Source organism: Salvia miltiorrhiza, chromosome 5 (assembly GCF_028751815.1).
Source record: "Salvia miltiorrhiza cultivar Shanhuang (shh) chromosome 5, IMPLAD_Smil_shh, whole genome shotgun sequence".
Taxonomy (NCBI): domain Eukaryota; kingdom Viridiplantae; phylum Streptophyta; class Magnoliopsida; order Lamiales; family Lamiaceae; genus Salvia; species Salvia miltiorrhiza.
In genome coordinates, this window is record NC_080391.1 from 8,798,573 (window position 1) to 8,820,106 (window position 21,534).

At 36.5% G+C, this 21,534-nt stretch overlaps 3 protein-coding genes across 4 annotated transcripts; 2 read left to right on the top strand and 1 right to left on the bottom strand.

Moving 5' to 3' along the window:
• The first annotated feature begins 306 nt into the window (after positions 1-306).
• Positions 307-4,845, top strand: LOC130985752 (polyadenylate-binding protein RBP45). Of its 2 annotated transcripts, XM_057908863.1 has the most exons (7): positions 307-790; positions 1,173-1,638; positions 3,404-3,459; positions 3,554-3,684; positions 3,783-3,879; positions 3,965-4,138; positions 4,617-4,845. In XM_057908863.1, exons 1-7 carry the CDS (start codon positions 461-463, stop codon positions 4,617-4,619), a joined length of 1,257 nt encoding a protein of 418 aa, XP_057764846.1. In that variant the 5' UTR covers positions 307-460; the 3' UTR covers positions 4,620-4,845. The 2 variants fall into 2 exon arrangements, with proteins under 2 accessions (XP_057764846.1, XP_057764845.1); XM_057908862.1 differs by having other exon boundaries at positions 328-790; positions 3,965-4,845.
• A 191-nt stretch (positions 4,846-5,036) lies between these two features.
• Positions 5,037-7,156, bottom strand: LOC130985775 (mediator of RNA polymerase II transcription subunit 21). Its single transcript, XM_057908897.1, has 4 exons — positions 6,656-7,156; positions 5,962-6,039; positions 5,638-5,689; positions 5,037-5,345 (listed from the first exon to the last, which is right to left on the bottom strand). Exons 1-4 carry the CDS (start codon positions 6,863-6,865, stop codon positions 5,269-5,271), a joined length of 417 nt encoding a protein of 138 aa, XP_057764880.1. The 5' UTR covers positions 6,866-7,156; the 3' UTR covers positions 5,037-5,268.
• A 1,113-nt stretch (positions 7,157-8,269) lies between these two features.
• Positions 8,270-21,089, top strand: LOC130985741 (vacuolar sorting protein 39). Its single transcript, XM_057908847.1, has 12 exons — positions 8,270-8,875; positions 9,474-9,685; positions 11,446-11,577; positions 11,685-11,828; positions 12,308-12,420; positions 15,034-15,469; positions 17,165-17,494; positions 18,307-18,528; positions 18,752-18,994; positions 19,539-19,982; positions 20,103-20,201; positions 20,758-21,089. Exons 1-12 carry the CDS (start codon positions 8,425-8,427, stop codon positions 20,962-20,964), a joined length of 3,033 nt encoding a protein of 1,010 aa, XP_057764830.1. The 5' UTR covers positions 8,270-8,424; the 3' UTR covers positions 20,965-21,089.
• Positions 21,090-21,534: the final 445 nt, after the last annotated feature.

The window sequence follows — 21,534 nt, forward strand, 5'->3', positions numbered from 1 at the left end:
GTTCGGTGACCGAATAACCGAATGCTCACCCCTAGTGCCGAGCACGGTCGATGTTTTAGTAAATATAAAAAGAGTTTGGATAGGAGAAAATCAAACTGTATTCACAAATGGTGCAGGTGTGTAAATGTCATCGTAGAGTGCATCAGGGGTATGATTGACATTTCATTCGTGATTGTATGCGATGTATAGACTAGTATAATCGATAAGGTGAAGGGGCAAAACTGATATTTTACTATTGAAACTAAATCAATAATCAATAATCAATAATTATAACTAATTTTTCTTTTTTAAAAAAAACTTATTTTTCGTCCACCGCACCTTTAAAATCTCTATATCGCCTCCTGCCTTTGTCTTCTCTTTTCTCTCCCTCTCCCATCATCCTCCAAATTTCCAAATTACCCTAATTAGGGTTCCTCTCTCATCGCTCATCTCCCCCGCGATCTAATCTAGGGCTACGACGATGATGCAGCCGGCTAACTCCATGGTCCCCCCTCCCATGGCCCCGCCGCCGCAATACCAGCAACAACCACCGCAACAGCCATCTCAGCAGTGGATACCGCAGTACCAGGTTCCTCCGCCGCAGCAACCTCCTGCCGCGGGGTACTACTATCAGCAGCCTCAGGCTCAGACGGCTGCTGTTCCGCCGCAACAGCCGCAGCAGTACGCCGCTGGGCCGACGGCTCAGCCTCAGGCCATTGTGGATGATGGAATTCGAAGTCTGTGGATCGGAGATCTGCAATACTGGATGGACGAGCAGTATCTGTATAGCTGCTTTGCCACCGCCGGGGAGGTAAAGATTCGATTTTTTTTCTCCTTTCAAATTATTGTCTTTTTTACCGCTCCTGGCTGAATTGAAGGTATCATTTTTATTGTGTGAAGAGGCAAAACATTTTATTATCTTTGGGTCGTTGAATTCTTTCTTTATTTTTATGTTTTCATTCTGCGGGTTTACTCTGTGTACTTGTACATTTTCCCTTCTGTTTTGTGTCGGTATAGTATAAATGTTAGATTTTTCAGGTTTTACTTACCTCTGGAGTATGTAATTTTGGACTTTGATGATTAACGTGCAAAATCATACTCCGTATAGGAAGCATTGCCTTACAAAAGTATTTTTTTTGAGTTGCATGCTTCAACATTCCTTAAGAAATCATTGAATGTCTTTATTTTTCTAGGTGGTCTCTGCTAAAGTTATCCGCAACAAGCAAACTGGCCAATCAGAAGGTTATGGCTTCATTGAATTTGCTAGTCATGCTGCTGCAGAAAGGAACCTGCAAACGCATAATGGCAATCTAATGCCAAATGTTGAGCAGACCTTCAGATTGAACTGGGCATCCATGGGTGCTGGTGAAAAACGTGATGATGCTCCCGAATACACAGTTTTTGTTGGAGATTTGGCAGCTGATGTCACTGATTACATGCTTCAAGAAACTTTTAGAGCAAATTATCCTTCAGTTAAAGGGGCAAAGGTTGTTACAGATAGAGTCACAGCTCGCACAAAGGGCTATGGATTTGTTAGGTTTGGTGATGAAAGTGAACAGATGCGTGCCATGACTGAGATGAATGGAAGGTTTTGTTCCACTAGGCCCATGCGAATTGGCCCAGCTGCTAACAAACAAAAAGTTGGCAGTCAGACAAAAGGTATCCATAATTCTTCAAGCTTTTGTTGGCTCTAGATCATCAAACTGAATTGCACCCAATTGTGCTGTTATCTTTCAATCTTGTGCTATGATTGTTTGTTTTTAAGTTGGCAGTTCCCATGCATTGGTGGCTGTTTTGTTTCGGAATATTTGGAGTATAGATGTCTCTTTGTTGAGCAATGCTATTAAGTTGCTTTCTTTGATTTCTTGAAGATAAGCAGGGATCACAGACGTCATTTCCTTCCAGTATTTAAAAGTTTTAGGTTCTGAAGTATTAAAACTTGCATAATCTCATAAAAAACTCCGGTTGTCTCAAAGCAGGGTGTCAGGAGGCTCTATCATATAGGGGCCTGGAGCCAATATCAGCTGAAATGATAACCCTTTTAGTGCCTGGTTTTGTGTAGGTCAGTTTTATTTTATGTTTCTTACTTTTTGATTCCTTCAGGCATTAATTTTGCTACAAATTTCAATTTCTTTCCTCCAGCAGTCCTTTTACTTTCTAAGCTCCCAGTCAAATTACTTTTTTATTCGAGCCTTCTTTTAATATACAATTTTAATTACAGCCACACTAATTACTCTCTATCTCCATGCACCACTTTCCTTTGTGCCATTAGATTATTATTAGATTTTCTTTCTTTTTGTTCTGGTCCTGTTATTCTCCAAGCACTTATAACTGTGTCTACTCCTGTTAGAAAAGGCTCACCATGGGGAGTGGGCGATGATCTAAGGTCAGTGAAACTGCTTACAGTACGCAGATTTCAATGGTTTGTGCAGCAATGAATACTTTATGCAATTGCCTTAGTTTTCTTCTCGCTTGGTTCAGTTACTTTTGTTTTACAATTTCTAGTCTTTTTAGGGTCCAAGTCTGACACCATTAGGAGGAAAGCTTACAAAGTTTATATTATCTTTATCAGTCCCATTCTTCAGCAAATGATGTTTCTTTATTGCTGTACAAATCCCAGATATAGGCTAAAGGTTTTTTTATTTCTCATGAAATAACATAAAAATGTCTATTTCTTGTTGGGGATATAAAGATAACGCTCCAACTTCGAGGTTGGATGTGCTTGCTTTGACGCTCTTACGAGACAATCTACATTGATGATTGATTATTTTATCATGGTGCTTATAGTTATGTGGAGTTGGGCTGTAACATGCAGAAGTGAATGTGTAGACTCAAGGACCAGCAAATTCATTATTTTTGCCCATCCTTCCTCTCATTCTCCATCTGGGGCAATGTCTCCATATTTTCTGCAAAGCTCCCCCATACTGTTCTGCCCTGTATTAATTTATCTCTCCATGTCTGTCCTGTTTGCCTGAAATTGAGTTAGTGTAATACACGTTGCTTGATTCTTTTCACAATCTTATTTGTCATTGTCACTATCACCTCCTCTAAGAGAGCTGCTCAAAGTTCTTGTCCTGTTTGTTATTTCTATTGAACCCATCTTCAATCCTATCATGCTTATTATTTTGGCTCTATTTTTTTTTTTTTGGCAGTTCCACTAAAAAGAGCAAACAAGCTTAAAATAAGTAATATAAACCAAATGCTTCCTTCAAACATGATTTCCACTCAGAATTGGGGTAACTGTAGACTTTGCTTTGCTATTTGATTTTGTGATACAGTAGACTGGAGTTACCCTCTCACTGGATGTACTTTTACATATCTACTAGTTGATAGAATGCTAATCAAAAGAAGACATTACTTTTGCTCGACTCCCTTCTCTGACACTATTTTCCCCTTTCCTTAACTGACTGTGTTGAAATTGCAGCCTCGTACCAGACTTCACAAGGAACTCCAAGTGAGGATGATCCAACTAACACAACTGTTAGTATATTTGGAGAAGATTGATTTCCGTTATTTTCTTTATCTGCAAAAAAGCTAAGTTTTATTTAGGTTTTTGTATTTCCTGTCCATGCAGATCTTTGTTGGGAATTTGGACTCAAATGTCAACGATGAGCTTTTAAGGCAGGTGTTTGGACAATATGGGCAGTTGCTCCATGTAAAGATACCTGTAGGCAAACGATGTGGTTTTGTCCAATTTGCTGAAAGGTAAATGAAAATGAGAAGTCTGCCAGTTGTTTCTTCTCTTGGTTACTTGTCAAGAATTCAGGGGTTCCAGTCTTCTCATGTTCTATGCATAATCTCAGAAGCTGTGCTGAAGATGCACTTCGGATGCTAAATGGAACCCCGTTGGGAGGACAGAGTATTCGTCTGTCATGGGGCCGTAGCCCTTCAAACAAACAGGTTAATTCACCTGGTATTCTCATTTGGTATCCTATGTTACCTTTCTACTGGTAGGACGCTCATCAATCTCAACTTCCATCCTCAGGTTGACCCGAACCAATGGAGTAGCAGTGGATATTATGGATATGCCCCTGGGTATGAAACCTATGGGTATGCTCCAGCAGCGCAGGATCCAAATTTGTACTATGCAGGATATCCTGGATATGGGAACTACCCACCCCCACCGCAACAGCAACAGCAGATTATGCAACAACCGCAGGTGCATATGTGAAAATATTATGATGCAACACAGGTGCATAAAAATATTAAGTATATACATTATTTGGTAACGTACATGATGCTTTTTCCATCATTTTAGTTACCTTTCTCAGTTTCTACTTTCATCTAATTTTTGGTGGGTCTATGATAGATTTTTTATGTAACAGTTTACATTTCCTTTATTGTGTATAGTACATTGCATATATTTAAAAAATTTCAAGTGGTCCTTTTCACAAGTGCTTTCCAGATCTATGGCTCTGTTTTGTATGATGTTAGCAATTAAACTATGATAAGATTTTTAAGTAAGCTCTTTGTGGACCCAGAGTAATTTATTTCAATTTTCTTACTTTTGATGCCGAGTGAAAAATCCATACTCACTTTGCTGAGAAATCGTACTTAGAAAGTCTGGGCTCGCATTATGTAATCATGTGTTTTTTTCTCACTTTACATCTTGTATTGATTAAGATTCTTGTCCGTAGTGATCATGCACAGCAGCTGTGGAGATTATCAAAGATTGGCTGGCTGTTGGTTTAGTGTGCTTGTAGCAGTTACCAAATATGTTCAAAACTCCTTTTGGCTAAGATAGTGTTTTCAACTGGATGAGTAGTTGAACTAGATTTGGCTCTGTTTTTCTTGTAACTTGTTTCTCTCTTATGTAACGGGATCGAAAATACTTCTTCCTTAATCTATTTTGTGCCTGCATTTTCATTTGTCTGTCTGATCTGATTAGGCACTACCGTCTTTGGTTAGACCATATATAGATGATTGCTCTCAACAATGTCGTTTTGTTTTAAATTTTGCCTCCATTAAAGTATTGAGCTCGACTCTTTTGACTAGCATATAAAAAAATAAAATCGTTACACTTGCTGAAAGTATTTACAAACAAGGCCCTAATTAAGTAAACAGAAACGAGGTAACAATTTTATTTTATAAGTACCCAAATTTTTTTATCAGAGTTCGAATTGATACACGGCGCATGAAAAAGAAGAAAAAACACCCTATTCCTAAAGCAGAAGACAAGCTTTTAAAGATAAAAATATGAAGAAATAAACTTTTACATTGGCAGCCAGGTGCTGAGAAGTAAAAACTCCATGGGCGATTATCCTCAACAGAATACCACTACCCTTCACATCAGTCAGGCTTCTTTAAGTTCAAGCAGTTATCCGCTGCTTGGCCAAACAACTCCTGGACTTGCCTGAGCTCCTTTTCTGCCACATCATTTGCATTCTTTATTTCAGATTCGGCATCCAGTTTGAAGAAATAAACTAATCCATCAATAGAAAGAATGCGTATGCAGGTAAAGCAGGATGAAGACACTTTCCCCGTTTATGTCTTGAGAAATAAACTAGACTAACTGTAATTTATGTCTGCCTATCATGTTCTTGTTGACGCAATGGAAAAAAAGGATGAAGACACTTTCCCCGTTTATGTCTTGAGAAACAGCAGGTTAACATTGAAACTTAAATCTTGACATCAGCAGGAAAAAGGTAAAGATCTTACCAGCAGCTTCCAGTTGTTTTTGAAGTTCCTGCCCGATGACATCATTTTCAGCCTGTAAGTGATTCTTTTAATTAGTAAGGCTTGATTCTCGTACATCAGTAATGAGTTATTATCTACATGAACATATATCAAGTTATTCCTCGTCCACATAGTGAGAAGCAATTTAATAGCATCACAGTGGATGGTTGGACATTCAGGGCGAAAGCAACACAGTTACGCTATCTTGGTAGTAATTTGCTCGATTCTTTTTAGCCACAGGAAGAAAAGAAGAGAGAAGACCGTAAATCATTTTGGAAGCGCATTCAACAGTTAAATAATTCATACCTGGAGTTCTACGATTCTTTGTAGCTGAGCTTCTTCACCGCCCTCAGCTAATGGAAGTGCAGCAACCAAAGCATCAAACTGTGAAACGAGAATCCAATAAAAACCATAAGCAGGCTTTAAACGGAAGGGGCAAAAAGATTTTCAGAAGCATTAGAAGTGGAATGTGCGATTGATTTGATTTTTTGGATGAGACTAAGAGAGTTAAACCAAAAGATTCAACACATTGGTATGAATTTGTATATGTAACTTAGTTAGTCAGTGTAGCTTATTTCGCAATGTTTATCGCCTCCTTTTTAAATAAATTTATCCCCATATTTCCCAATTTCCCAAAATTTAACCAGCTAAACCCGTTTATATATTGATTCTTTCTAATTGCAGCGAATTTCTCAGGCTGCAACGGTGCAACCTAACCCTAAATCCTCTTTCTTCTTATTTGATCACTAATTATTGAACCCAAAACCAATTAAGAAAACACAACAGACCTCCCATCATATATTTGAACAGACAACACTTCATCTGCACACACTCTAGATTTTCAACATAATTATCAAATTAAACCACTAACATATACAAGCTCATAAAAACTCAGTTCAACCAAATGAGGGTTTCATTTTTCTACGCAAGTGTTAAGAACGCCATTACGGGAGTCAGCCAACCAACCAACGCAGCAATATAAATAGACGAGAACAGAAACCTGCTTGGCTGCTTTGACCAATTCAGAGCTAAGAAGTTTTGGCTGTTCGGCGAGATTAGCGGCGTCTTCGACAGGGGGATTAGCAGGAGGCTCCGGGTAGTTGGGCGACAGCTGAACCGGCGGCGCGTCCCTTTGAAGCGTCCCAAATGTGTTGAAGGCAAGAGATGCTACTGTGTTAACCTGCTCTTGCAATTGAGATATTATATCCATCTTTTCCTCCGATTATACTCAAAATCTGATCTCGATTGTGAAGTTGTGGACGAGCAGCCGATCTGGAACAGGTTCCAAATCGGGTCAAGGCGGCGAGCCCAACAGGGTGGGTGTTCCGGGATGGTGGCGGCAGGGGCGGAGTGAAGACGGCGGAGCGCCGGAAATAGGAGAAAGGGAAGAAGAATGTAGAACACGAAATGGGAGGGAGAATGAGGGAAAATAGAAAAAATAATTAAAAATTAAAAGAATGAGAGGAAAAGTAAAAGAAAGAATTACACTACCTTATTCATACATTCGAATTATTTTGCCACAAAATAACTACTATAAAGTAATACTCCCTTAGTCTCGTTACTTTTGGGCATGGATTAAGAAATGTATAATTACTCCAAATAAAATGAATTGATGGAAAGAAATAAATAAATTAATATTTATAAGAATAGTGCTATTTCGATAAAATTTATCCAGGTTAAATATTTTAAAGAATTGATTGATTTAAAAATTTTGGTTCAAACTTAAATTTTTTTTTAGTTAATTTTATTGTTTTCTCTTAATCCTTTTTAAATTTGAAACCCTCACTTTTTGAATTTCCCAATCCTTTTTAATTTTATCCAAATATTTAACCTATTTTTGGGTCTACAAAATTTGTCCAGACAAAAGAGGGTAGATACTTTAAAACATAATTATATTTTAAAATTTTTGGTTCAAAATAAAAAAGATTTTAGTTAGTTTTATTATTTTCTTCACATTGTATTTTTTTTCGTAATTTTTTAATAATCTTTTTAATTTTGTCCAAATATTTAACCTATTTTTGTTCGGACAAAAAAAGATTAGATACTTTGAAAAATAATTATATTTAAAAAAAATTGGTTCAAAATAAAAAGATTTTAGTTAGTTTTATTATTTCCTTTACATTGCAATTTTTTTGTAATTTTTTAATATTTTTTTTGTAGTTTTTGTACTTCGAAAATAATAAAAAAATTATTAAAAAAATTACAAAAAAATTATAATGTGAAGAAAATAGTCCCTTCATCCCACGAATCTTGACATATTTGGTTTCGAAAATTAAGGAATTGTAGATTAGTGTTTTAAGTGTGTAGGTAATAAAGTATAAAAGTGATAAAGTAGGAAATAGAAGGTAATAAAAGTGATAAAGTAGGAGGGAGAAGATAATAATTATTACCTTATTTGGAAATGTGTGAAGATTCGTGGAACGATCCAAAAGGGAATACATGTCAAGATTCGTGAGACGGACGAAGTAATAAAACTAATCAAATAATTTTTTTTTTGAATCAAAAATTTTAAATATAATTATTTTTCAAAGTATCTAACCTTTTTTTTGTTCGGAAATAGCATTATTGTTACAAAAAACAGGAGAATCCAAAATTCCGAATTACAAAATGAGTCGATCAACCAAGATAGTTAAAAAGCGCGGGACTCTCCACATTGAGTCTCTATTAACTGCTCCTAACCAATGACAGCCAACGACGTCGTTCCCATCCGATTTCAACTTTCTCCTTTTTCCTGCAAAACTGTTCTTTGCTCCTAAATCCAATTTAAAGATGGTGCATAGCGCCTACGATTCCTTCCAGCTCCTCCATAACTCCGCCGCCAAAATCGACGCCGTCGAATCCTACGGTCATAACCTCCTCTTATCCTGCTCCGACGGCTCTCTCCGCATTTACTGCCCGGAGTCCTCCGCCGGCGACCCCCGATCTCCGCCGCCCTCCTCCGATTTCTATTTGCAGTACCCTGAGCTGAAGAAGGAGCCCTATGTCCTCGAGCGGACGATCAATGGGTTTTCTAGGAAGCCGATGCTGGCGATGGAGGTCCTCAAGTCGCGGGAGCTCCTCCTCTCGCTCTCGGAGTCGATCGCCTTTCATCGGCTGCCCAGTTTCGAGACTCTGGCCGTGATCACCAAAGCCAAGGGCGCCAACGCCTGCTCCTGGGATGAGAGGCGCGGATTTCTGTGCTTTGCACGGCAGAAGAGGGTTTGCATCTTCAGGCATGATGGTAAACAATCGTTATTGTAACGACATTTGTCCTTAACCGTTTTTCTTTTCTGGTTACTTATCTTCACTATTTTATTAGGTTTAGCTGATGGGTTGACCGGGGTGGGGGGGCGAAGCTAGTACAATTACATTTGGTGAAAATGGAAGCTTTATTGGATTTTAAGAACTACTGTGTCCAATATGAAGACAGTCGCTTTTACTATATGGTTTACTGGGATGAGGTTTTGTCACATTTACATGAGGCTGACCACATAAATCTAGTAATCTACAGAACAAAACTTGAGCTTTTGTATAATTTGATCTCTTGAATTTGAATCCCTGTACTCTTCATTTATGTTTTTTTTTTCCCTTGCCAGAATCATAATTTCTAGTGCATTCTGGAGTGTTCTTTATAGATTTGGATGTTAGTATTAGACTGAATTATGCCATCCCATCTTTTTTCATGGCTTAATAAATACATTACTAACTTCATCATTGTTTCCATCTATCATGTTTTCCCCAAGGTCAAGTTTACATATTTGAAGGATTTTTGCCAAGTATTCAAATTGTCGGTTCTTCTGGAAAAAACTATGATTTCATTAGTTTTGTTGCTTGTGCAGGGGGACGGGGTTTTGTAGAGGTAAAAGAATTTGGTGTTCCTGATGTGGTCAAATCAATGTCATGGTGTGGTGAGAATATATGTTTGGGGATCCGAAGGGAGTATGTAATATTGAATTCCACAACTGGTGCGTTGTCTGAGGTGTTCCCCTCAGGAAGGATTGCTCCACCTTTGGTCGTGTCTCTTCCATCAGGGGAGCTTCTTCTAGGGAAGGTAATATATTTTATATTTCGTCGGTGGTTTAGATGATTAATTCATGTTTGTTACACTAGATAATTCAACTTATTATGTGGGATGCTAAAATGGTTACTCTATTTGATAGTCAAAGTTGAAGGTCTACCAGAGGAGCTTATTAGTGGTAGAAATAGAGCACTGTTATATGTTATACCTTGTGAAGTCATGACATATTCACCTATTCTTGTAGTGGTGGTAACTTTGTTGCGGCCATCACTAGGATTCCCATGGTCATGATTGGTTCGTCTTATCTTTGTTTTCCCCCTCTTCATAAACTGTTGTCGAGTTATGGTGGAAATCTGGAAATGCGCTGAGAAGTTTCGACACTCATCAATTTACTGACAAAATTAGGCATTCCATAAATCGATTAACTTTATAAGTTGGTGATATTTTTTCTTCCTGTTTTTCCATTTCCACAAGTTTGTGATTATGTTGTTTAGACTTTATTGTGAAATAATAGTTCTTCTAAGAGGAGGCAGCAAAAGTATATTTGATCAGCATATGTTGCGAGTAAGACAGAGGTCATGATTATGGCCACCATTGCATGTTTACAATTAGTGGAGCTGAAATTACTTCATCCCTGTCTTACCTGATATATTACATTTGCTGTCTTTCTATATTGCATTTGATAAAGGGTAATCTTATTTGCAACCTGTAAACTTCTTTTTTACTACCCTTTAACTGTATACAACACCCTATTCATTTCATATCTTAGAATTTATAACTACAAACCCAGAAATTCCCCAAGACACACTTACCCAATCACAAACCATAAATTCCTCGCCAGCTCTCACTGGTGTTCCGTCCCCTTCTCTCTCTCTTTTCATTCTCTCTGTGATTGTGGGCATGATTACGTGCCATTTTGATTCCCTTCCGCTCCACCTCAAGCTGCTGTTGCTGCTCTCTCTCTCTCTCTTTTGGTGTGTCTGTCTGCATGCGTGTTTTGATTAAATGTGACCAGAATTGAGGATTTGGGGGTTTTGAAACTAAAAGAGGGAAGAAGGGTTGGAATAGGATAGAGTGATAGACAGAGGTGGTTGTTTGCAGTGTTGGTCATTGGCTTTGCTTAAATCTTTTTTTTTTTTTTTTTTTAACCTGAACATTTCCCAGTGGTTACTGGGTGGTGGTTCAGAAATTATACGTTAAAGATTATTTATATCATATTTGAAAAAAAGAGTGTCTGTCATAATTAGAGGTTAAATGGTTGTGTTTAAACGTCCCCTTTGTTCACTACCAACCAATAACCACTTTGTTAAAGTCACCTGTTCCAAATCGAATTGGTAAAGATCCTGAATAATTTGGACTACCCTCTCTCTTTACAAGGCATTTTAAGGGGAAGATGAGCCCAATTCCAATATAGTAACAGAGCATGCCCAAGTTCGATGTGGATTTGTTTGTTCACGTTTGTAGTAGTCGATGAGTCACACCGGCCCACACATGATGTGGGGGCATGTTGAACCCACCCTTTCTATCCCACATTCAACACCATTTCTGTCCCACATCAACTTGGTAAAGATCTTGACTCTGATATATAAGTTTGGACTACCCTCTCCCCTTATAAGGCCTTTTAAAGGGAAGATCGGCCCAATTTAAATACATTCTTCTACACTTTTCAGTCAATTAGATTGCTATCATTTTAGCATGGCAACTTACGTCTATTTCACACACCTTTTAACAAAATAATGCTCTTGCATCCTTCTTCAGAATATAACAAAATCAGTTGCTTCAATTTTCTTCAGGATAATATTGGAGTGTTTGTCGACCAAAATGGAAAACTTCTCCAGGAAGGCAGGATTTGCTGGTCCGAGGCTCCTGCAGCAGTTGTTGTTGAAAAGCCATATGCAGTAGGTCTCCTACCAAGACATGTTGAGGTATCTTTACTAAAACTGACTATACTTCTCTCCTTTTTCTATAGATCAATTAGATTAAAGACTTTTGGAATATTTGCATTCGTAAATTCCTAATGTTTTGGATGTAGATACGGTCCCTTCGTGATCCTTATCCACTGATCCAGACTGTTGTTCTCCGCAATGTTCGTCGGATCCTCCAGAGCACCCATGTTATAGTTGTTGCATTAGAGAGTTCTGTTTATGGCTTCTTTCCTGTTCCTATTGGGGCACAGGTATTTCCTCTCCAAAAAACCATGGCCTATTAAATACGAGTAAATCCACCCATGTCTCATGGCTATTAACCTCCTCAATTGTTCCATTTTTTTTTTATATCTGAAGACTGATAGTTCATATGTGAATTTATGGTTACTGCATTTGCTGTTGTCTGAGGTGACGTGTCATCTAAAGCTACTATATGAAGTAAAGCATCACGAGCATGATCTGAATGCTACTAGAAATATATAGTGATTATTTCCTGATCTTATAAGAAATAGTAAATTTAGATATCCTGTTCACTTATTCATCTTTCTTTTCTTCCAAATATAACAAGGTATGGGATAAAGTATCAAGGAGAGTACTGTAGAAAATGTAAAGCATAGTCTTATAAGTTAATGATTAGTGCAAAACTTAATTTTTTTTAACATAAAAGCTTACGCTAACGGCAGTAATCTAATCACTTCCGTCAATGACTTCTTTCTTTCGTATCACCCAGATTGTACAACTAACAGCTTCAGGCAACTTTGAGGAAGCACTGGCTTTGTGCAAGTTACTTCCTCCAGAAGATTCAAACCTCCGAGCTGCAAAGGAGCAGTCAATTCATATTAGGTAAGCATTGGTCCTTGTTCCAATGCATTTTTTCTACCCTTACTATATTTGGCTGATGATTATTAAATTGAAAACATAAGTGCAAAGGGGTTAGAAATAAGTCAGCAATTTGATGTTAAGGCTATATCTTCACATCTCCCTTTGGGAAAGTCAAAACCTAGGTTATCTAAGGTGACTGGCTCCTCTAACTGTTTTCCTATATGAACACTTGAAGGCTTGCGTAGGTATTCAGAAGTGATATATCTCTTGGGAGTTTTAGTTAACCTGTATATTTAATATGGAAATGCATAACAGTAACACTATCTTATTATGATCCACACATAAAAGAAGATATATAAATATTTGGGATATGGTGAGCATGCCCAAGATGTAGATCCACAAACTGAATACTGAAAATTTAACCATAGCATGTAGTTTTTGATGTATGTTGCTTGGACTCAAATAAAGGTGTCAAATACAGGTACATATCTTGGAATCCAACTTCAAATTTTTTAAACATAAAAAATTTAAACATCTGAAAACAACTAAAATGTCCAAAATTAGGATACGGGTACTGGAATACATTTATAGATGTACAAATTAGAAAGATAAATATATCTTGTAAATGACCGATTATATAGATAAATTCACTACCTATTCGGTCACCTTTCATAAATCATAAGTCCTCTCTTAGACTCGCTCTCAATAAAGAACCCAACACAACAAACTTTCAAGTTGCAAGTAACAACTTAAAAAATCATAGAACAAGAGTTTCCACTTTTTCACCAAAGGATCCGGTATGCAATCTGTACAGTACATGAGTTTTACTGAAGGACACAAGTAATCCCTTTTAAAGATCATGATCATCATAGTATCGGATATTCAGCCTTATGATTTGGACAAGACAGTGGAGCCAACATTAGCAGAACTCTGTGGATCCGGGTTCAACCAACAATTGAAAGTGTATTTACTGATTTGCTTCTTTAGGTTGTTCCTCTCCTTCATTTCAATAATTCTTATCTGATGAGAGCAATTGATTCTGTGAATTCAACTCATCTGTGGAGTTATTTAAACATAACCTTTTTGCAATTAAAGCAGCACATGAGAATAATGACTATTGTTGTTATTTGACCTGTATCTCTTTGCTTCAATTTAACAAGCTTAGTTTGTCTCTAGTAGCACCAGTTCCCTGATAAATCTTATTATTTGAAGCTCTTAAATTTATCCATGTTATAGTTGAAACTTGGTTTCCCTGATTCGTTGGCTTCTTCAGCAAAACAATTGCGGAAGATTTGTTATGCTGAATTCTGCAGTTCATTGCTATGGCTTCTCTAGGTTTTTGATAAATAATCCATTGAGCTGCGAATAAAAAATAATGATTGGGAGTTTAACCTACAAAATTCCAGCTTATTTCGTGGTTCTGTCTATATGACCCTGAGCCTGCTCCGTACAGATTATGCAGCAACCAGCTGCTCTCCTTATTTTTTACTTACAAACTGTTTCTACTGAAATTGAAGGTATCCACTAGCTTTCCTCACTATATCTAAGACAATGATTGTGAGTCTATTAAGTATATAAAATGTAGGAGATAATGTAGTGCCACACAAACAATATCTTGTATAACCTTTTCTGCTGAGGGTGAAGCTAACATCCTGCAAAAGGGTGCACGCTGAATTTAAGAACCTTTGTAACAAGTCTTTCCAAGAAAATATGAATGATGGGAGAAGAGACATTTCCTTAGCTCAAGAGTGGCTTTGTTATGCTGATTTTCCTTTGCTTTGCTTTGGGCAGAAGTGTCTTAATACAGAAATAGTTTGTGATTAGCAATTTGTTGGCGCTCTTTGTACTGGCTTTGTATCTGTTTAGCATTGAATTGAGGATAATCACATAAAGAAATAGAATGAATCTGACCTTCAAATGTTCGCTTCCTAGATCGATTTTAACTGCTTTTAATGTCAAATTTTATAAGTGTTACACTTTTGTGTAATAGAATAAGAGCCGGAATGAGAAGAAATGGGGATGTCAAACTAACTAACTTTTGTTTTGCATTTTAATGAGGAGCTGAACTTATTAACTATCCTGATCCTTCTTGTAGAAGCTTCCCATGTCGCTCCTACTCTTTAACAACCTTATATTTGGACTCTAACTTCCCTTCCTTCCACACTATGTCACTTAGCTCCACAATATTGTAGCATTAAGTTTGCTGCCAAAGTTCATGTGATTTCTCTGCATTATATAATGTTTAGTTGGTCCACTAGTACTGGAGGAATTATCATCTGATGTGAATACATGTATGTTTAGAAGCTAATCAGTAGTGAATAAAAGGATACAAGTTTTTAAGTGCATAGTTTCTATCTTCCAATGAAGATTGTAGATGCCTTTTGTATTACATGGATTTTAGTTTGAATACATGATTGTAAGCAACATGGTTAAAAATGTGAGTTGACAGATTTGTATTTTCAGTGACATGGTTTGGTTTTCATTAGATTGATGCTTCTTGACTGCTTGATCTTATATTTTGATAGCTAATGAACAAGAGTTCACTATGTAATTGAAAATTCAAGCTATGTGTTGCATATACTGCTATTTATGACATATCAGATGCCTAAAACTTGTTGAATCATATGTATTCAGATATGCTCACTATTTATTTGAGAATGGGAACTATGAGGAGGCAATGGAACATTTTTTAGCATCTCAAGTGGAAATCAATTATGTGCTTTCTTTGTATCCGTCGATCGTTCTTCCCAAATCATCTGTTGTACCTGACCCCGAGCAATATATGGATGTTGGTGGAGATGCTCCAGTTCTATCAAGAGGTTCTTCAGGCTTGTCAGATGATTTGGAATCTTCACTTCCTCTTCATGCTCTGGATTCTGAGGAAAGAACAGATCTCGAATCCAGGAAAATGAGCCACAATACTCTGATGGCTCTCATCAAGTTCTTGCAGAGGAAGAGATTTGTTATTGTTGAAAAAGCTGCTGCAGAAGGAACTGAGGAGGCTGTTTCAGATGCCGTAGGACATAATTTCGTTTCTTATGGTAATAGTCGGCCAAGGAAAATGGGCAAGGTAAGGAGTTTGCTAATTTATATTGATATTTGTCTCTAGATGCTGGAGTTATATCATTAATGCAGTGTGTAAGAAATATATCATTTTAACAGCTCATGCATTTTTGTGATGAAGGTTAAAGGTATTCTTCTTGTTAGGGGTGAAAATGGGGGATGAAATACCCTAAAATAGACATTAGCAAGTCATAACTCAAAGTCTCAAACATGACTGGACTTAATGTGTCCCAATATTGTATAGTACTTAAGTTTCTGCATGATTCTGAATCTTTTTATACTTACTCCATCATTAGTTGTTGGGTGTGTTTATTTAATTTAAATTAGAAGAATTGTAGTTCCATTATTCATTTTTCATGCATTTTTCCTGGGTAGATGATGTGGTTTTGGCCTGAGTTTTCAAATAGACTAGAAAATTTTCTATGTTCCTTCTTTAGCTTTTGTCATTTTCCTTCATGAGAATTGCACGAGTTTTATTTCAATATTATAAAATTACGAGAACATTCTACAGCATCATATTAATATTTAATATGTATGAAAAGCAGCAGATATATTCATAGAACTCAAATATCCTCTCTGGAAACAAAGAAAAGAAATTCCGTTATGTTTAGCTCTGTGGAAGCTGGTTCAGCAACAACAGTAGTTACACTACTGTGTGTTTGACTCGTTCTGGGTATTAGGTGGAGTCATCCAGGAGTATGTGCTCTAAAATATATTGAAAAATCTCATATGTTGGCAGGAAAATATATTACGAAAATATGAGCTTTGAAACAGTAAACTGAGAATGAGCAGGAAACTATATTAGGAAATATGAGCTATATTTGGTTTTATTTTGAAATAGTAAACTGAGAACGAGCTTGTGAAATGAAAACAAACATAATAGTGTGGAATCTAACTCCAGAAGTGTTTATCAATTCCTGTCAGTGACTGGCTATTAAAGAAACCTAAAATAACCTGTCTCAAACAATATGTAGTAGTCTAATTTACAAAAATATATTTTTTAACTTACCTTCGATGAGTTTCTTTGCTTCTTTCTTTTTTCAAATTCCAGGTTAGGCATGTCATAGGCCTCTCTTGGCAAAAATATCAAAATGTCTTATCAAGATGCCCGTTTCTTTGTCATAATTTTCGCACTTGGTTGTAGTGAGCAGCTATGTAGCGCTGTTTCTTTTACATCAGTTATTTCATTCTTTTAAGCACGTCTCATGTCTTTTCTTATTACTGTCTATATCGTGCACCAATAATTTGTGGGTAAGACTCGAGAGCTTTTATAATCAGTTATTATGCAATGGTTTTCATTTTGAGATTGGTTTTGAAAGTATTAAGAATCTCAAAACTTCAAGACTTGTGCCATTATATTTCAAATTCTCGATTTTTATGTACTAACTATATCAAGTAAAGTGTGTTTATTTTAATTGCTTATTCATTCATTTAAATTCACATACTCACTTGTATATCTGTATGTGATTAAGATATTTCATATGGCTCATAGTCCATGCAATTTCTCTCGTTTCTCCTATTCCTGGATGTGTAAGGATTTCCTAGATCTGCCAATATAGAATTCTGTACAGAAGTGAGCAGGGTATTTCATACTCTAGTGCTCAACTTTATTACTGTTTCTACATAAAGCATGCCTTGAATCTATTAACACCTTTAGGCTCAATTTGGTTGACATTTTAACTATTATTTCTGGGTCTTATAGGCTCGAGCCAATGTATCGATCAGTTCAGTTGCTAGGGACACTGCATCCATACTGGACACGGCATTACTCCAAGCTCTTCTATTGACAGGACAAACTTCAGCTGCTTTGGAACTACTTAGGGGTCTTAATTATTGTGATTTAAGGATAGGTGAGGAGTTTTTGCAGGAAAAGAATCAGCATGCCTGTCTGCTAGAACTGTATAAATGTAATGCCATGCATCATGAAGCACTAAAGCTTCTGCACAACTTGGTGGAAGATTCAAACTCAGACAACCCATCAGCTGAGCTCAGCCAGAAGTTTAAGCCTGAAATGATTATTGATTATCTTAAAGTAAGTCTTAATTGTCATCACATGCTATTTATGGTTTGATATTTCAACACTTGAATGCATAAATTCAGGGAAAACAGCCTAGAGTTTATTTATGAAAATTTATTGATAAAATAAGGTTATTTCTCGATTCCAGTTCTGTTTTCTACGTTCTCGTCGCTACTTCTTACACAATTTCTTAATATATATGCTGATTTTTTAAAAATAATTTCAAGTTCAGTTTCATGTTCACGTATTATTGTAGTGGCATTTTCTGCAAGGCCATTGAAAGCACAGGTCTTGATCTCCTCTATTCTTTCAATGTTGATGTTCCAATACCCGGACAACAATACGCAAGTGCATTAAGATATTTAGTTTACGTTATCTTGCTTGGAATTGAATGATCACATTTCTTGAGAACTATTGAAGTTGATCATAATTTACTCAATTTTATCTTATTTATGGAATTCAAGTAATGTCAATAGCAATCTCATGTCAATAACAACATATCTTGAGATGTTTAGTTTACATTATCTCGCTTAGAATTGAATGATCGCATTTCTTGAGAACTATTGAAGTTGTTGATCTTAATTTACTCTATATCTTATTTATGGATTTCAAGTTATGTCAGTAATAATATCATGTGAGATGTAGCTAGGGAAGCTTCTCTGAGAAGTAACAGGAGTAAAATATTCTCTTTTGGATTTGTACTAAAGCAGGCATGGAAGATGCTATGCATGGTTGTGGCTGCAGAAATCAGAGTGTATATTAGTCTACGTAAAGGACATTGGTGACCTTTCCTGTTAATATATCTGAGTATGTTTTTCCTTTTTCAGCCTCTCTGTGGCACGGATCCGATGCTTGTCCTGGAATTCTCTATGCTCGTCCTAGAAAGCTGCCCCTCACAAACTATTGAGCTGTTCTTGTCTGGAAATATTCCAGCAGACTTAGTGAATTCTTATCTAAAACAGCATGCTCCAAATATGCAGACTACATATTTGGAACTTATGCTTGCAATGAACGAGAGCAGTGTCTCAGGGAACCTCCAGAACGAAATGGTATGGATATCAATGCAGTCATTTAGTACTTGTCTCTTGAGTGAAAGGAGACGTTCATGGTTTAGTTTTGTTTTTTATTTTGTCATAATATTAATGGCGCCCATAACTGAAGGAATTTGGTAAAACTCCTTTTGTAACTACTGGAACAGTGAAAGATATTTTGTGTATTAGGTACAAATTTTAATAGTTTAACGTATTTCTGCTCCTAAATGAATCTTGACAGGTGCAAATATACCTGTCAGAAGTGCTTGATTGGTATAAAGACCTTAATTCTCAACAAAAGTGGGATGAGAGAACTTTTTCCCCTACAAGGAAGAAGCTGTTGTCTGCTTTGGAGGGTATCTCTGGGTACAACCCTGAGGTTTTGTTGAAGCGTCTTCCACCAGATGCCTTGTATGAAGAGCGGGCAATTTTGTTAGGAAAGATGAACCAACATGAGCTTGCTCTTTCAATATACGTTCACAAGGTACTTCATTAAAGAGTCCTTTAGTTGAGTCATCATCTTCCTAGAAATCATGCCCCTGATTTATTATATTTAGTTCTCATGAACTTGCTAGTATTGCTAGGATAAGTGTTTTGTTTCCCCATATTTCTGACATCTTTCCAGAATAATCCTTATTAGCGTTAGAATCAGGCAATGATCCTAAGGAGTTCAGATGGATCGTGTACAATATACTGGATGAACTGCTCTAATCATGAACTTTAGGATATTTGCTTAGTCAAATGACCAATCATTTTTACTTTAGCTTTAATGGTTATACTCTGCATGGGTTAGTATCATCTTGGGTTTGGAGTATTTAAGAGTGAAAATTGGAGCTGGTTCTTGTGTAATGTACTAATAATTACCTTGTAGATCTTAGAAGTTAGATGCTAATACATCTGTAATGCATGTAAAAAGAATACTTGATGCAGACTTCTGTTTTCCTAGCAAGAATTATCAGAATGTCCACCATTTTTCCTTCTGATCATAATTTAGTTGTCCTAATCTCCCTCTTTCTCTTCCATTGTAGCTTAATGTTCCTGAATTGGCGCTATCCTACTGTGACCGGATATATGAATCTGGACCTCAACACTCAGGGAAATCTTATGGAAACATTTACCTTATTCTACTACAAATATATCTGAATCCTCAGAGGACAACGAAAAACTTTGAAAAGAGAATTACTAGCTTGACATCCACCCGAAGTCCTGCAATCCACAAGGTTGGTCCTGGAGCTGTTAAAAATAAAGGTCGCCTGTCAAAAAAGATTGCAGAAATTGAGGGTGCTGAGGAGACACGCATCAACCAAAGTGGTACTGACAGTGGAAAGAGTGATGGTGATACTGATGATGCCAATGAGGAAGGAACTTGTACCATTATGCTCGATAAGGTCCTTGATTTGTTGGGCCAAAGATGGGATCGAATAAATGGAGCTCAGGCTTTAAGACTGCTTCCTAGGGAAACTAAGCTGAAGGTTACTACCTTGTCAAACAGAATACTTGTTAGCTAAGAAGTATTAGATGCATGCTTATTTTTAATATAGAATGCCATCTCTCTCTCTCTCTCATAATGTATCTGTTTGGGCTCACTGCAGAATCTACTTCCTTTTCTTGGACCTCTTTTAAGAAAATCCAGCGAAGGATACAGGAATTTTTCAGTCATAAAGAGCCTTAGAGAGAGTGAGAACCTACAGGTATGTTCTTTTGAAATGTCTGTAAGAAAACTAGAACATTCCACTTCCCAGCCAAGTTTCAAAATATGATCATGTAAACCTGTTCATTCCCAACCTAGGTAGTGCAATTCGTCTTTCCTTGATTTACCCTAACCAAAATGGGGGGAAAAAAAATTCCAAAATATCTGTCATATGTTCATATTAGCGGCCATGGAATCCTATTATTTTTAATTCCTGTTATAGCCATTTACTAGTGTATAAACATAACTTTATGTGTTGCATTTACTTTCTTTGATGGATAAGGAAATCCCCAAAACTATGCTTTGATTATTTTCTTTCTTGGTCTATGACTTAGTTTTAATGTTTTAGTTATCTGTCATAATTATGCTTCATGCGTTGTTCTACGTTAGTTTAACTTTGAGCGATAGGATGGATTGATTAATTTTCTAAATATCGAAGCTAATCTATCATTTAGTTTGATGGATTCATTAATTTTAAACTTGTTTGACCATCTTTTCCTATAAATATTGAATCCTATATTTTATCACTCAAAAAGTAAATGCTCCTCTGCAAATAGGTGAAAGAAGGACTGTATAGCCAAAGGAAGAATTCAGTGAAGATTAGTGGCGACAGTATGTGCTCGCTTTGCAACAAAAAAATAGGAACCAGTGTGTTTGCAGTTTATCCTAATGGAAAGACGCTTGTCCATTTTGTATGCTTCAAAGATTCGCAGAATATGAAGACTGTGGGAAAAGCCTCGCGCTCACCATTCCAACTTAGATGATTTATTCATTCACCTTTTTTTATTTCTTGCGCCTATCTTTTATTGTGAGAGCTTTTTTGGTAGATCAGCGTCTCTTCTCTTGTAAAAACATTTCCACGATATTTATAATTTATCTTTTCCCTTTACATTGTTTATTTGGCTAAGCTTATTTTAGAGAGTTTATGAGTTCCAATTGCTTGTAAGATATTTCAAAAGCTTTAGTTGTCCAAGTATTTGGTTATTGAGAATTAGAGAGAAATTTGTGAGCTATTAGATGAAGATAATTGAAAAAAAGATTAAATTAGAAGCTTATATGATGTAAATAGTAGAATTATTTTTATAAAATAATTGTGGTTTTTGAGATTATGTAAAAATAAGGAGATTGAAGAATTTACGCTTGTGTTAATTTGTTGGAGTTAAACCTAGTGGTGGCCTTACGGTGGAGGCAGATGAGTAATTATGGATATGGTAATAAAAATTTCCTCCAGATCCATTATTGAAGAAAAATTGAGCGGCGAAGCTTGAAGGTTTTGCACGGTTTGAGGCTCATCAAATATATTCTTTTTTTTTAATTAAAAATTGTAAGGTGGT

Coding starts and splice junctions, on each gene's coding strand:
- LOC130985752 (XM_057908862.1), top strand. CDS start 461: ATGATGCAGCCGGCTAACTCCATGGTCCCCCCTCCCATGGCCCCGCCG. Junction 791..1,172: donor GCTTTGCCACCGCCGGGGAG/GTAAAGATTCGA, acceptor TTATTTTTCTAG/GTGGTCTCTGCTAAAGTTAT. Junction 3,685..3,782: donor TTTGTCCAATTTGCTGAAAG/GTAAATGAAAAT, acceptor GCATAATCTCAG/AAGCTGTGCTGAAGATGCAC.
- LOC130985775 (XM_057908897.1), bottom strand. CDS start 6,865: ATGGATATAATATCTCAATTGCAAGAGCAGGTTAACACAGTAGCATCT. Junction 6,040..6,655: donor TGGTCAAAGCAGCCAAGCAG/GTTTCTGTTCTC, acceptor CTCGTTTCACAG/TTTGATGCTTTGGTTGCTGC. Junction 5,346..5,637: donor AAAACAACTGGAAGCTGCTG/GTAAGATCTTTA, acceptor ATGATGTGGCAG/AAAAGGAGCTCAGGCAAGTC.
- LOC130985741 (XM_057908847.1), top strand. CDS start 8,425: ATGGTGCATAGCGCCTACGATTCCTTCCAGCTCCTCCATAACTCCGCC. Junction 9,686..11,445: donor GGGAGCTTCTTCTAGGGAAG/GTAATATATTTT, acceptor AATTTTCTTCAG/GATAATATTGGAGTGTTTGT. Junction 19,983..20,102: donor CTAGGGAAACTAAGCTGAAG/GTTACTACCTTG, acceptor GGCTCACTGCAG/AATCTACTTCCTTTTCTTGG.